Genomic DNA, 15,698 nt, shown 5'->3' with positions numbered 1-15,698 from the left:
TCAAAGGAAGTGTGTGGAAGAAATGTGGCCAAGCGCTGGATCATCCCTCAGATCCTCCAAAAAATGGTCTGTCCCGGATCCTTCCCCGACCCTCTTTTCTCACCATGATCACTCTCTTTCCCGTCGGTTCCGGAATCACCACAGACGCGACGCTTTTGCGTCACCTTACCTCACTTCCGGCAAAAGGATAACCCGGAAGCGGAAGTCAATTTGAGAAACGGGATAACCCGGAGCCGGCTTCCAGCCGGGGCAGAGACCAATACTGGGGTCTCTTGGAGGGAGGGTGGAAGGTCGCCTTGCCGGGTGCTGCCGCCGTTTCCCACGACACCGGAGCTGAGACTTCGCCGCCACCCCCCGCTCGGGTAACGTTTCTCACCACCCATCCTGCCCCAGGCAGCGCGCAGCAGTCCTGCCCGCCTGCACCGGAGTTCCAGAGACAGAACGAGGTAGCGGGGTCGGAGTCGTGGGTTGACCCGGGCTTGGGAGAAACATGTCTTCCTTATCGGCCAGCGCTGGGGCCTGAGGTCTGTGCCGTCCGACCTGAGGCTCTGGTTCCTATTCGATTCTCCCAGCCGGCGTGGTGCTTTCTGCACCTGGGTAGACCATTCTTTCAGTGAAGAGAGGTACGAAGCAGCTCTTTAGGGACTTCTTCAGCCTGTTGCTAGGAAATTTGGCCATAAACTTGTGTATGTTACTATTCCTCAAGACAAGAATATGGTGGGAAACAATTGGCATTTAGCGTGATGGTTTGGCGGGCATTCTTTAAGGGAAAAGAGAGAATTGGTAAGAATAAGAAGGGAAAGACAGCTACCCCTCTTATTTATAAACTATTTGTGGAAAACCAGGGACATTTCTTTTAAAAATGGGCGCGCGCGCACACATTTATTGTAGGTTATTAGACTCATGGATTATGAAGCTCATCCCAAGACCCTTCAAAATGTGTGTAAAGTTGATACTAAGAACCCCAACCTGTGTAGTAAACTTGGCGTTTTATATTACCTTTTTGACCATTCACAGTAACTTAAATACCTTCATTTTAGGTATGGAGAAGGTGACACCCAGAATTTGTTCAGGGGCGTAATTGACCCCAAAGTCTGTGCCTTCTTTCATTCTTTTCTTTTCTGTTAGTGGGGAAGGGTTTACTGGGATCCAGCCCAGGGCGTTGTGTTTTGTTAAGCATGCACTATACCACTGAACTACACTCCTAGCTGCGTCTGTGCTTTTCTTACTGTTTGATGCTGACCTAAGTGGAAGCTAAAAAAAGAATCTTATCAGATTAAGAAAGGAGTAAGACTATAAGACAATGTATTGGTTAACATGAACTTTGAGTTTGAGAGGGTTAAAAAATTCTTGCTGCACCTCATACCAACTGTATGACATTGAGCAAGTTAATTATCAGTGTTTTAGTTTCTTCATTCGTAAAATGGAGATAACCATAAGAGTACCTGCCTTACAGGGTTGTTATCAGAATTTGTGTTACCATACTCATAGTTAAAATATGAAGTCCTTCAAACAAAGCCTTATATAAAGTAAATTCTCCGAGTTTCTATAACCTGTGTTTTGTGTCTTTCAGCTATGGCAGAGTTGGAATTTTATGCCAGTGATATTTTTAATATAGTTGCACTGTTTTGGAACACAAGACAATTTTGTGTTGATTTGGATGTAGACTTAGTGTTTTTCTTCTTTAGATAGCTTTGGGGTTCACATATTTGTAAAATCTGACCCTTTTTTTTTTCTGACCCTTTTTTTTTTGGTGGTACTGGGGTTCCTGGAAACCCTTCTACCTCCGGGCTACTCTCCCAGACCTATTTTTATATTTTTATTTGGAAACAGGGTCTCCAAAGCCAGCAAGGCTGGCTTCGAACCTATGTGATCCTCCTGTCTCCGCCTCTCAAGCAGGGGGATTACAAGCGTGTGCCACCACGCCCGGCAGACTCTGACTTTTTAAAATATTTAAGTAGTTTTATTATTGAACTGTCTATAGATAACATAGTACCTCTTGCTTTATCCTATTTAGGTCACTAGAAGTTTCTAATCTTTTCAGAATGCTGGCTCTGCCAAGCTATCATTCATGGGTAGAACTTAAAAGCAACCATTTTTTTATGCTTTAGAACCTCTTGGTAATTAGGCAGTAAGCTTTTACAGTAAGCATAGTTATTTATTTAAAAAAATTCGAGCCAGGCTTGCTGCCCCATGCTTGTAATCCCAGTACTTGAGAGGCTGAGACAGGAGGATCACTGTTTTCGACCATCCTCAGCTTACTTAGTGAGGCCTTTTGCAACTTAGTGAGACCCTGTTTCAAAATAAAGAATAAAAAAAAGGACTGGGGCTGTAGCTTGGAGATAGAATGCCCCTGGGTTCCTCCCTGGTACCGCAAAAAAAAAAAATAAATAAATAAAAAAATAAATAAATAAAATTGGATGTAGCTCAGTGGTAGAATGCTTGCCTAACATGTATGAGGCTTGGATTCAATATCCAACACTACAAAAACAAAACAAGCTGGGTGTGTTGGCACACTCCTGTAATCCTAGCATTTAGGAGGCTGAGCCAGGAGGATTGCAGGTTTGAGGACAGCCTCAGCAAGGAGTGAGGCTTTCATCAACCTAGCTAGGACCTGTTTTAAAATAAAAATAAAATTGGGCTGGGGGTGTAGCTCAGAGGTAGAATGCCCTTGGGTTAAATCCCCAGTGCCCCCCAAAAACAAAATAAAATATTTAGAGATAGATTAATATTATGTGTAAGTATGTATATGTGTTCAGAGGGAACACTACAGATTATTAAAAGGCAATTTGCGTGCAAATTTAGGCACTGACAGAAAAACACTTTCCTGATAATATGTACCCTGAATTTTGGAATACTTGAACAATAACCAAATTTAAAAAAAAAAAACAGTTTGCATCTTCTGATGATGTTCTAGTTTCCTTAATTTTTTATTTATTTATTTATTTTATTTATTTATTTATTTATTTATTTATTTATTTTTTGGTGGTACTGGGGGTGGAACTCAGAGGCTTTCTACCTCCGGGCTACACTCCCAGACCTATTTTATATTTTATTTGGAAACAGGATCTCACTAAGTTGCTGAGAGCCTCACTAAGTAGCTGAGGCTGGCTTCGAACCTGCGTGATCCTCCTGTCTCAGCCTCCCAAGCGCGGGGATTACAAGTGTGCGCCACCACGCCCGGCTTTTTTTTTTTTTTTTTTTGTGGGTTTGGGGATGGAACCCAGAGGCATTCGCCCTCCAAGCAACACCCCCTGCCCTATTTTTTATTCTTTATTTTGAAACAGGGTCTCACTAAATTGCAGAGGGCCTCACTAAGTAGCTGAGGCTGTCCACGAACCGCAATCCTCCGGTCTTAGCCTCCTGAATGCTGGGATTACAAGCGTGCGCCATCACGCCCGGCTTTCTTAATTCTTAATACTGTATAGGCAGCTAAATTAGCATAGTAACACCAGAAGAGATGAGAACATACTTAGAAGTTATTTCATTGCATTGTAAGTTTATTGCATTGTGAGATTCTTATACGCTGAGACTAAAGTATTAATATTCTAGAGCATTATTTGATGGGGAAGGGAGAAGGTTGTGTTTATTGTGTTGGATAAGAGCAGAAAGGAATTGCTTTTAGGTCCATGATTATAAGAAAAAGAAGTGACTTTAGTTCTTGTTGGCATCAAGAAGGTTGTTGGGTATTTTTTATGCAGTTGTGAAGAGAAAGGCCTTGAACACACAGTTTGAACACATAATTTGGCTTGGACTTCATTCTGCTCACTAATTGGTCTAATTTACTAAGTTAAGTGAATAACAAATTCCTTTCATTTCCAAGCTACATCCCTAGCCCTATTTTATTTTCTATTTGGAAGCAGGGTCTTGCTAAGTTGCTGAGAGTCTCACTAAGTTGATGAGGCTGGCCGAGAACCTGCGATCCTCCTCTCTTAGCCTCCCAAGTACCTGGATTATGTGCTCCATCCTAGATAACATATTTCTTTATCCCATGTCCTGTTCTGGATAACAAATTTCTTTATAAAGCATAATGAATACTCAAAGATTCCTTAAAGAATACCTTGTATTTCAGTATTACAAAGTCAGTGCTTCTTGATGGACTAGTGATTAGGATGAAGCCCTGTCAATGCTAGAAAGTTATAGGTGCACTCTTGTGGGCATCAAGGGAGATAAAATTAATTTAAAGATATTTTCTCTACTTCAAGTTACATTTTGGTGTAACTTGACTCATCTTTATGATTTTGATTAATGATTCATATGGCTCCCCCCCAGCAAACATTAGTTACTGTTAACTATTTTTCAGTTAACTTGACTGCCTTTTAAATGTGGTAGCATGGTATACAGAATATTCCTCTAGGTCTTGATACTGAATCTGTAAGAACAACTCAGAAGTAGAGTACTGCTGTGTGTTCATTTACCAAGCATTTATTGAGGACCCATTCTGCCCTAGGCATCGTAAGAGTTACTCTTTACGACCTCAGGACTGTGTTGGAGAAAGACTTGTAAATAGGTATTTTATGGCAGACGGCAATAGAGGCTTGTAAATTGAAATATCATAGTGAAATTAATCCGCCTGCTCATCTTTCAGTCCAGGATCTGAATCTGTTGTATAACGTTTATCACTTTAGTCAACATTCCATATAACAGATCAGATTTTGTGACATTAATGGAATATACTATATCTTGTCCACTTTGGCGTTCAAATCTGAAAATACCTCCTGGTGTATATTGTCAAGACATTAGAAAGAGAAAACAACTAACACCTCCCAAGTATGATCTAGTTTTTCGTGTCTTAGTGAAGAAGGAAACCCAATTGGATTGTGCAGATGGCTTATAGGAAGGAATTAAAAGATTAAAAAAAATTTTTAGCCTTGAGTCAGGGCAGTGATTAGGGAGGCATGATCAGAATTTCAAGGGGGAGGCCGGGCGTGGTGGCGCACGCTTGTAATCCCCGTGCTTGGGAGGTGGAGACAGGAGTTTCGTGCAGGTTTGGAGCCGCGCTGGTTTAAGAGACCTTGTTTCAAAAATTATAAAATAGGTCTGGAGCCAGGCGTGGTGGCGCACGCTTATAATCCCAGCATTCGGGAGGCTGAGACCTGGAGGATCGCGGTTCGCAGACAGCCTCAGCTACTTAGTGAGGCCCTCTGCAACTCAGTGAGATCCGGTTTCAAAATAAAGAATAAAAAATAGGGCAGGGGGTGTAGCCCGGAGGTCAAATGCCCCTGGGTTCCATCCCCAGACCCGCAAAAAAAAAAAAAAAAAAAATAGGTCTGGGAGTGTGGCCCAGAGGCAGAAGGGCTTCCAGGAACCCCAGTACCACCAAAAAAAAAAAAGAATTTCAAGGGGGAGTAAGAATGTAAAGAGAGGAACCACATGTAAGTTAAAACATTTTAGTATGGAATTATTTTATTTTTGCAGTACTGGGAATGGAACATAGTGGCATTCTACTTCCGAGCTACACCATTAGCATGATTTTTTTTTTTTTTTTTGAGATACTGGGGATGGAACCCAAGGGGGTTCTACCTCCAAGCGACACCACATCCCTGTTTATTTTTCAGTACTAGGGATGGAACCCAGGGGCATTCTATCTCCAACCTACACCCCGGGTCCTATTTTTTTGGCCTTCATATTTTTTGAAACAGGATCTCACTTGCAAAGGGCCTCGCTAAGTAGCTGAGGCTGTCTGAATCATGATCCTCCAGTCTCCACCTCTCAAATGCTGGGATTGCAAGCATGCGCCACCATGCCCAGCTTGGAATTATTTTAAATTTAAATAAAAGTTGCAAAGGAGGTACAAAGTGTTCCTATATACCTTTTACCCTGCTTCTTCCAATGTTAATTTCTTACATAACCACAGCACAGCTGTCACATCTAAGAAATTAACATTGGTACAGTACTATTAACTGAACTACAGACTTTATTTGGATTTTTCCAATTTTTCCTCTCATGTTCTTTTTCTGTCCTAGAATCCATCTAGTTCAGAATACCACATTGCATTTAGACCGTGTGTAACCTTGAAGAACAGGTTGAGGTTTCCAACAAGTGCTTTTTCTGTGCAATGTTTGTGGCCAATAATTTCCTCTGACCAGTGCTGAAGAGTCAAAGTAATTGACCATGCAAATAAATAATATTACATAGGAAGTATTCCTTGGTTCCCAAAGCACTAATAACTGTGGAAGAGTTGTCTTTGCTTCCAGGAAGGTGGTGAGAAGTTCCAGAGAAGCTAGAAGCTAATCCTGATTAAGGTCCCCAGCCTGGGCTCCAACAGCATTCTACATTCACCTCACAGATTTGGGGCGGGGGGGGGGTGTCTGGGAATTGAACTTGGGCATTCTGCCTCTGAGCTACAACTCCCAGTCCTTTTCTTTTCTTTTCTTTTCTTTTTTTTTTTCCAAACAGACTCTCACTAGGTTGCCAAGAGTCTTGCTAGGCTGCTGAGGCTGTCCTTGAACCTGTGACCATTCTGTCTCAGCCTCCCAAGTACTGGATTACAGGTGTGTATCACCACATCCAGCTCATCTTGTAGATTTTACTATGTGGAACTACAGCTGTTCACTTCCCTGCTTTCTTAGCTAACCTATATGTTTTTAAGACATTGAGGACTGTTTTATTCATTTTGGAATCCTCAGGGTCAAACATATTGCTTGGCAGGTGGTAGGTTCTTAATACATATTTGAAGAAATTGATAAGTCCTTGTTTGGTAATATTATTAGCTCAACAGAAATTTTGTTTTGAGTATTTAAGTGTTGAATTTCTCCTTCAAATTGAATCACATTAGGTTGCCATTTCTGTGGCAATTGGAGTTTTTCTTCTTGTAATATTGAACTATAAATGCTAATTTAGCTGGTGTGGTTATGCATGCTTATAGTCCCAGTCCTTGGAGAGGTTGAGACCACAGGATGACAGGCTTGAGGACAGCCTCAGCAAGTAGTGAGACTTTTATCAACCTACAAAGATCCTGTTTCAAAATAAAAGTAAAATTAGGCTGGGGGTATATCTTGGAGATGGAATGCCCCTGGGTTCCATCCCCAGTACCACACCCCAAAATAAATAAGAATAAATAAAATGCTCATTTAAGATTGTTCTTTGGTGTAGCCTAGTGGTGGAGCACTTGCTTAGCATGTGTGAAAACCTGGTTTTGATCTCTAGCAACACACACTATTTTTTTTTTTTTTTTTTTTTTTTTTTTTTTGTGGGTCTGAGGATGGAACCCAGGGGCATTTGACCTCTGAGCTACACCCCCCTGCCTTTTTTTTTTTTTTTTTTTTTTTTTTACTTTGAAACAGGGTCTCACTAAGTTACAGAGGCCTCAGTAAGTAGTTGTGGCTGGCTACGAGCCTGCAATCCTCTTGTCTTCCAAGTACTGGGATTACAAGCATGCGTCACTATGCCCGGCTCACTTCTTCCTTTTAATTATATAAATAAGGCCAGGCATTGGTGGCGCACGCTTGTAATCCCAGTACTTGGAAGACAGACAGGAGGATCGCAGGTTCGTAGCCAGCCTAAGCTACTTAGTGAGGCCTCTGCAACTTAGTGAGACCTGTTTCAAAATAAAGAATAAGGCTGGGCATGGTGGTGCATGCTTGTATACCCAGCATTCTGGAAGCTGATACAGGAGGATTGTGGTTTTCAGACATCCGCAGCTACTTAGCGAGGCCCTTTGCAACTCAGTGAGACCCTGTTTTAAAATAAAGAATAAAAATGGGGCTTGGGGTGTAGCTTAGTGGTAGAATGCCCCTGGGTTCCATCCCCAGTACCGCAATTAATAAATAGACGGATAGATAAAAAAAATATGGCTGGGGGTGCAGCTCGGAAGTAGAATGAACTTGGGTTCCATTCCTAGTTCTGGAAAAAAATTATATAAATGATTTGATATTATTTGAAGTAAGAGTAGAATTGAAAGTAATCGATCATAATAGAGGCAGAAATTTTGATACCTTTTAAGTAAATGTGTAAAAATTCTAGCTCACTGGAGTACAGATCTGGCCATTTGCCTGCCACTTCATGCACAGTTAATGAAATAACAACTTCCTAGACTTATTGAGGGAGACGGCTTGTCAGATTCAGAGTATTAGTTTTAAAAGCTTCCTGTTATAGCCAAGATTCAGTGGCCCAGGGTTACCAAAGCATAAAAACTGCCATGAGATGGGAACATGGGGCCTGTTCTAATTGTGTGGATAAGCACAATAGAGTCCATTTTGTATATAGGAAAAAAATCAAGATAGGAGGAAGTAGTAAATTGAAGCTCATATTCTTTCTATTCCCTTTTTTTTTTTTTTTTGGTGTTGGAGATTGATCTCGGGGGCACTCTAACTATGAGCTATACTTTTTTTTTTTTTTTTTTTGGTGGTACTGGGGCTGGAACCCAGGGGCTTTCTACCTCCGGGCTATACTCCCAGACCTATTTTATATTTTATTTGGAAACAGGGTCTCACTAAGTTGCTGAGAGCCTCACTAAGTAGCTGAGGCTGGCTTTGAACCTGTGTGATCCTCCTGTCTCAGCCTGCCTAGCGTGGGGATTACAAGCGTGTGCCACCATGCCTGGCTGCACCTATTTTATTTTGAAATAAGGTCTTGCGGTCTTGCTATGTTGCTGAGGGTTTTGCTCAGTTTCTGAAGCTGGCTTTGAACCTGCAGTCCTGTCTCAGCCTCTCAAGTACTGGAATTACAGGCATGTGTTTTCATAAATGCAAACAATAACAACAAAAATTTTCACATTTGTAATCCTAGTATTTGGGAGGCTGAGACAGGAAAATCACAGGTTTGAAGTTAACCTTAGCAACTTAGGAAGTCTCTCAGCAACTTAGTGAGACCCTGTTTCAAAATAAAAATTAAAAAGAAATCGTGAGTACACCATGGAGGTAGAATGCCCCATGGTCCAATCCCTAGTAACTCTCCTCCTGAAAAAGACCCAACAAAAATAAATCTAATTTGTTACTTTAGATACCACATTCTTATCTCCAAAAAGGGCTGAAAATCCTTAATCTTTCTGAGTTGAATGTGGCTCCAGCCTTGTTGAACTTGGTCACTTGTCAGAGGATAAGATAAGCATCAGTTAGGAAAAATTGAATGAATTTTGAGAAAATCATGTCAAGCTATAGAATCTTGGTGGTGGAGCTTTCTGAAATTTAAATATGAGTTTGGGGTTTAACTTGTTTTCTGACATGTCTTCCAGGGCAAGTGTTTCCTAAACTAATGCTATTTGTCCATCATTGTCATGATTTATTTTTTATTTTTTTGCAGTACTGGGGATGGAACCCAGGGGCATTGTACCTCTGAGCTACACTCCTATCCCTGTTTTTTATTTATTTTGAAACAGGGTCTCACTAAGTTGTATATACTGGCTGTGAACCTGCAATTCTCCTCTCTCAACCTCCCAAGTACATGATTACAAGCGTGTGCCACCACACCTGTCTCACTGTCATGATTTTTGCCACACATATGCTAGCAAAGTGTGATTTCCTCAATATACCTTTATATCTCTAACTTCTGTATGTGGAAAACTAGTATCACTTGGCATATGGAAAGGGAAGCCATAATGTTGTGTCCCTAGGGCTCTGACCAGCAGAGCCTAGGGAAGAAACACACGAACGCCGACTCTGTTGATGAAGCTCCTTCCTCTTTAATGCTCTCTCAACGCCCTCTCAGGTAAAAACAACATCAGTCTTCTATCTCCTCCCTCATCACTCCACCAACCCTCCTCCGTGGCACTCTACGTCTCTGCTGCAGCACACACCGGTCACAGTGGTGGCTTTGTGAACATGTCCGTCCCAGCTCGGAGCCCAGAGCAGTCCGCCAAGAAACTGCTCTTCCTGTCCACCAACCCTCTTAGCTTCGCCCGCTAGGGCATGCGCGCTTTTTAACCTTCTCCTGGGTGGGCAGGTGGTAGCACGAGGCGCTGCGTCACTAATCATCCGTAAGGCGCCTGATAGGGCTCACTGCGCAGGCTCAGGGCACCGCCAGCCTCGTGAGCCTCGTGACTTGGCTGCAAGCCCAGGCGCCATCTTGAGTCCACGCTGGCAACAAGCCTGGGTGCCACCTCAGTCCTGCCGAGTGGGCCCCGACACCATAAAACCTTTTTTATTTTAAATGTATTTATAGGGATTCTACCTGAACCAATCTCATGTAGTTTCATTCTTTACTTTGGAAAATGAGTTCTTTCTGGATATTTCATTGTGACTGGACACAACTTTTCCTATTGGAAATGTAGCTCTTGTACTAACAGATATCTGTGTCACATGCAGAGCTTCTGTGGTTTTCTTTAGTGAAGATGACTTAATAGTGTTGAAGAATCTTTATTTTTGTGGTACTGGAGATCAAACCCAGGGGCTCGTGCATGCTAAGCAAGCTTTTCTACACCGAGTTACATCTGGCCCATGAAGACTATCAGTTAGTAATTGGCTGGGCCTGAAGAAGCAGCAGAGACCAGAAACATCTTAACATTTCAGAGTATCATTAAAGAAGTTCCCAGAAAACTAAGCCAGAGTTCCTGTAAAGTGTTTTTTAAAACACCCAGGGAGTTTATTCTTAGTTTAGAAGACCATTTGTTATTCTGGTTGCTACTGGTTTAAATATGCCTCTATTGTTGTGACATTTGCTATAATGAAAAAGTAACATCTTGCTGGGCTGGTGAGGCACACTTGTAATCCTAGTACTTGGGAGGCCGAGGCAGGAGGATCTCAGGTTCCCAGCCAGCCTCAGCTACTCAGTAAGGCCCTCCACAATTTAGTGAGACCCTGTTTCAAAATAAAGAATAAAAAGATAGGGTCAGAGATATAGCTCAGAGGTAGAATGTACCTGGGTTCAATCCCCAGTACTGCGAAAAGTAACATTTTTTAGATTCATATATTTGGATAAGGCAATGAATACCAAGAAAAACAATACAATCCCTGACATAGAGAGTCCTAAGTAGGTCTCTGTGGGTTAGTAAGTTTAGAAGTTAATATTTTCCGGATTTAGGGTAATGAATGTGACAGGGACATAAATGAGCCAGTTTTCTATCCCTTCCGCCCCAGATGTCCCATGAGGTTATGGAATGAGCAGAGGTAAATTGCCATTTTTTGTTCTCCATCTTTACTCAGTATTAACTTTGAATCCCTTTTTCCTGCTCTAAATTATGCTAAGAATGACTGGGCAGTTGTAAGCTGTGATTTTGTATGTACTATATATTTCATTTTACGTGTAAGGAACTTTCACTTGTTTTAAAGAGAAAGATCCAAGAAAGAGAATCCAAATTAAATTAAGGAATGTAGAAATTACTTTAGTCTTGGTCAACTTAACTTTATAAGCCCCAATTTTAATCTAATCACTGATAAGGCAGCTTTTCCTCACAGGTGAGAGTGACTTAATATAGTGAGAATGATCATATAAAAGCTTTTCTTTAACACCAGAAGGGTAAGTAGGTAAGTAGTTGATTGCTCTTGGCTGAATCCCAAGGTACATTCTCTGGGTTGTGGGTTTCCTAGTTGGTGAGAGTCTCACTACTTGCTGAGGCTGTCCTCAAACCTTTAATCCCCCTGTCTCAGCCTCCCAACTACTGGGATTGTAGGCGTGCATGACCATGCCTTGTGTGGGTTGTGGAATTTTGTCGTTTTCAGAACCAGAACCAGGATGCAGAGGTTTTAGGTCAGAGAACCGAGGGACTAAGGCATTCACTAAATTTAAGTAAGCCACTTATTAGATGGAAGAGAAGGAAAATCTGTTAAGAGATAATAAGCCTTTCCAAATTCAGAAATAGACTATAATTTAAGTAGTGCTTGGTAATGTGGGGTGTTGGATTTGAAAGAAACAAAGGGATAATAAAACTGAATAATTGAGATAAGTGGAATGCATGTGTTTAAAAAAAAAAAAAAAAAAAAAACCTTGTTAAAAATTGACAAAATGAAGCCAGGCGTGGTAGCGCACACTTGTGATCCCCGTGCTTGGGAGGCTGAGACAGGAGGATCGTACAGGTTCAAAGCCAGCCTCAGCTACTTAGTAAGGCTCTCAGCAACTTAGTGAGACCCTGTTTCTAAATAAAATATAAAATAGGTCTGGGAGCGTAACCTAGAGGTAGAAAAGCCCCTGGGTTCCACCCCCAGTACCACCAAAAAAAAAAAAAAAAAAAAAAAAAAAAATTACAAAATGGGCTAGAGATATAGCCCAAAGGTAATAATAGTACTTTCTGTGTGAAGCCCTAGGCTCAATCCCTAATATTGTGGAAACAAAACAATGCCCCCAATCAAACCATATTAAGAAAAGACAAAACAAACAACAAATAGCAAATAGGCAAAATATTCACTTGAGAAACTTCTAGATAAACTTTAGAAGAAAACAGAAGAAAGTGTTTGTCACCCTGAGTTGGGCAAAAATTAAAAAAGAAATGGGCAAAAGACCCATCAACTATAAGAGAAAAAATCTGGCCCAGTGATGGAGACCTATAATTCCAGTATTTGGGAGGCTGAGACAGGAGGACATGGGCAACTTAGTGAGGCGCTGTTTCAAAATTTCTCAGTACCACACACATTTATACACAGCAGTACACACATATGCACACAGAGTAGATAAGTTGGATTTCATCAAAGTCAGAAATGTTTACTCTTGCTGGGCGTGGTGGTGCACGCTTGTATTCCCCGTGCTTGGGAGGTGGAGACAGGAGGATCGCGCAGGTTTGAAGCCAGCCGCGCTGGTTTAAAAGACCCTGTTTCCAAATAAAAAAATATAAAAAATAGGTCTGGGAGTGTAGCCTGGAGGTAGAAGGGCTTCCAGAAACCCCGGTACCACCAAAAAAGAAAAGAAAGAAATGTTTACTCTTGCTGGGCATAGTGATGCATACCTGTAATCCCAGTATTTGGGAAACTGAGGCAGGAAGATTTCAAGTTCAAGGCCAGCCTGGGGAACTTAGTGAGACCCTGTTTCAAAATTTCAAAATAAAAAACTGAGGATATAGCTCAGTGGTAGAGCACCTCTGGGTTTAAACGTTAGTACTACTAAAACAACAACAAAAACCCAGTTCATCTTCTACTAAGAAAATTAAAAGGCAAGCTACAGAAAATACTTGCTACTGGCACACACTTGTAATCCCAGCATTTGGAAGGCTGAGACAGGAGGATCGCAGTTTGCAGACAGCCTCAGCTAGTGAGACCTTTTGCAACTCAGTGAGACCCTGTTTCAAATTAAAGAATAAAAAGAGCATTAGGGAGGCTGAGACAGGAGGATCATGGTTCGCGGATAGCCTCAGCTACTTAGCGAGGCCCTCTGCAACTCAGTGAGACCTGGTTTCAAAGCAAAGAATAAAAATAGGGCAGGGGTGTAGCTTGGAGGTCGAATGCCCCGGGTTCCATTCCCAGACCTGCAAAAAAAAAAAAAAAAAAAAAAAAAAAAAAGGAGAAGGAGAAGAATAAGAAGTAGAAAAAGTAGGGCTGGGGTTGTAGCTTAGAGGTAGAATGCCGCTGGGTTCATTCTCTGGTACTGCCAAAAGAAGAAAAAACGAACGAAAGAAAAAATACTTGCTAAATGTATGTGTGCCTAATAGACAACTCATATTTATATAATGAACTCTTACAGCCCAGTGGTAAGAAGACCAACAGCTCATTTTTTTTAATGGCGAAAGATTTGAGCAGACACTTCACCAGAGAAGCTATATAAATAAGCACTTGAAAAGAGGTTTAATATTTCTAGCCCTCAGAAAAATGGAAATTAAAACCAGAGTAAGATACCACTTCATGCCTCTTAGAATGGGTCAAATAAAAGAGATGAACAGCACCAAGTGTCAGTGGTTAGAGCAGCTGGCGCTCTCACACTCTGATGGTGAGGGCACAAGGTGGCACGCCTACTTTAGAAAACAATTGGCACTTTTTTTTTCTTTTTTTTTTCTTTTTTTTGGTGCAGAACTGGGGATGGAACCCAGGGGCATTCTACCTCTGGGCTACACTCCCAGCCCTATTTTTTATTCTTTATTTTTTTTAAATAGGGTCTCACTGAATTGCAAAGGACCTAAGTAGCTGAAGCTGGCCATGAACCAGGATCCTCCTGTCTCAGCCTCCCAAATGCTGGGATTACAAGTGCACCATCACGCCCGGTTCGCGGCCAGCCTCAGCTACTTAGTGAGGCCCTCCGTAACTTAGTGAGAACCTGTTTCAAAATAAAGAATGAATAAAATAGGGCAGGGGTGTAGCTCAGAGGTCCAGTGCCCCTGGGTTTCATCACCAGACACCCCCTTCCACACACACAAAATGCTTACCATATGAACCAGCAATCCTGTTCTTAAGTATTTACTCAAGAAAATGAAAACATGTCCATACAAGGACTTATATATTTGAGTGTTCAGAGCAGCTTTATCCATAATAAGTCGAAAGTAGGTATAAGCCAGGCGTGGTAGCGCACGCTTGTAATCCCAGCACTTGGGAGGCTGAAACAGGAGGATCACACAGGTTCAAAGCAAAGCCTCAGCTAGTGAGTGAGGCTCTCAGCAACTTAGTGAGACCCTGTTTCCAAATAAAGTATTAAAAAAATAGGTCTGGGAGTATAGCCCGGAGGTAGAAAAGCCCCCGAGTTTCACCCCCAGTACCACATAAATAAATAAATAAATAAATAAGTAAGTAAGTAAATATGGTTATAACCCAAATGTCCTTCATTTGGTAAATGGCTAAACAGATTGCAGTGTGTCAACTTAATGGGCTTCTACCCAGCAATAAAGAATGAATACCTGATACATTAACAATACCTATGAACATAAAAACTGTCATGGTGCTGGGCATTGTGGCACACACATGTAATCCCAATACTTGGGAGGCTGAGACAGGGAACACAGGCTTGAAGACAGCATTGGCAATTTAGCAAGGCTCTCAGCAACCTAGCAAGTCTGTTTTCAGATAAGAAATAAAATCCGGCTGGGTAAGTAGCTTGGTGCAGAATGCCTCTGGACTCAATCCTTAGTACCTCAAAAAACAACCTATGTTAATGAAAAAAGGGTCACACAAAAGACTACCTTTTATAATGCTGCCATTAATCATTTTAGTATTCTGGAAAAGGCAAAACTGTAGTTTATCTATTCGTGATTGGCAGGGCATTGGGAGAGGGAGACTGACCGACTGCAAAGGAACATGAACCAGCTTTTTGGGATGATGAAATGTTCTGTCCTGATTACATTTTGTATCATAACCTATACTGTTGTCAAACTTAACTGCACATTTTGGGCTGGGAACTGTAGTTCAGAGGAAGTGCTCTTGCTAACTCAGCACACTCAAGGCCCTGAGTTCCCAGCATTGCAAACAAAACTAAATGTACATTTATTTATTTATTTATTTAGGTGGTACTGGGGGTGGAACCCAGAGGCTTTCTACCTCCGGGATATACTCCCAGACCTTTTTTATATTTTATTTGGAAACAGGGTCTCACTAAGTTGCTGAGAGCCTCACTAAGTAGCTGAGGCTGGCTTCGAACCCGTGCGATCTTCCTGTCTCAGCCTCCCAAGCGCTGGGATTATAAGCGTGCGCCACCATGCCTGGCTAAAACTAAATGTACATTTTTAAATGGTGGCTTTTACTGTACATAAATTATATTTCACTAAAGCTGATTTTTAAAGGTTTTGATGAAGCCGGGTGTGGTGGCGCACACTTGTAATCCCAGCATTTGGGAGGCCGAGACAGGTGGATCGCAGTTCGCGGACACCCTCAGCTACTAAGTGAGGCCATCTGCAACTCAGTGAGACCCTGTTT

At 41.7% G+C, this 15,698-nt stretch overlaps 1 protein-coding gene across 1 annotated transcript in view; it reads left to right on the top strand.

The window, feature by feature from the left end:
- Positions 1-15,698, top strand: part of AREL1 (apoptosis resistant E3 ubiquitin protein ligase 1) — a gene marked incomplete at both ends in the record, with an annotated part of 61,127 nt that overhangs the window by 209 nt on the left and 45,220 nt on the right. Inside the window, one exon of the mRNA XM_080707179.1 lies at positions 200-446. Coding sequence (XP_080563305.1) covers positions 200-446 — 247 coding nt within the window. The remainder of the gene's footprint in view (positions 1-199; positions 447-15,698) is intronic.

Source organism: Muscardinus avellanarius (assembly GCF_963383645.1).
Source record: "Muscardinus avellanarius genome assembly, chromosome: 12".
NCBI classification, from domain to species: domain Eukaryota; kingdom Metazoa; phylum Chordata; class Mammalia; order Rodentia; family Gliridae; genus Muscardinus; species Muscardinus avellanarius.
This window is presented reverse-complemented; position numbering and strand designations above follow the sequence as displayed.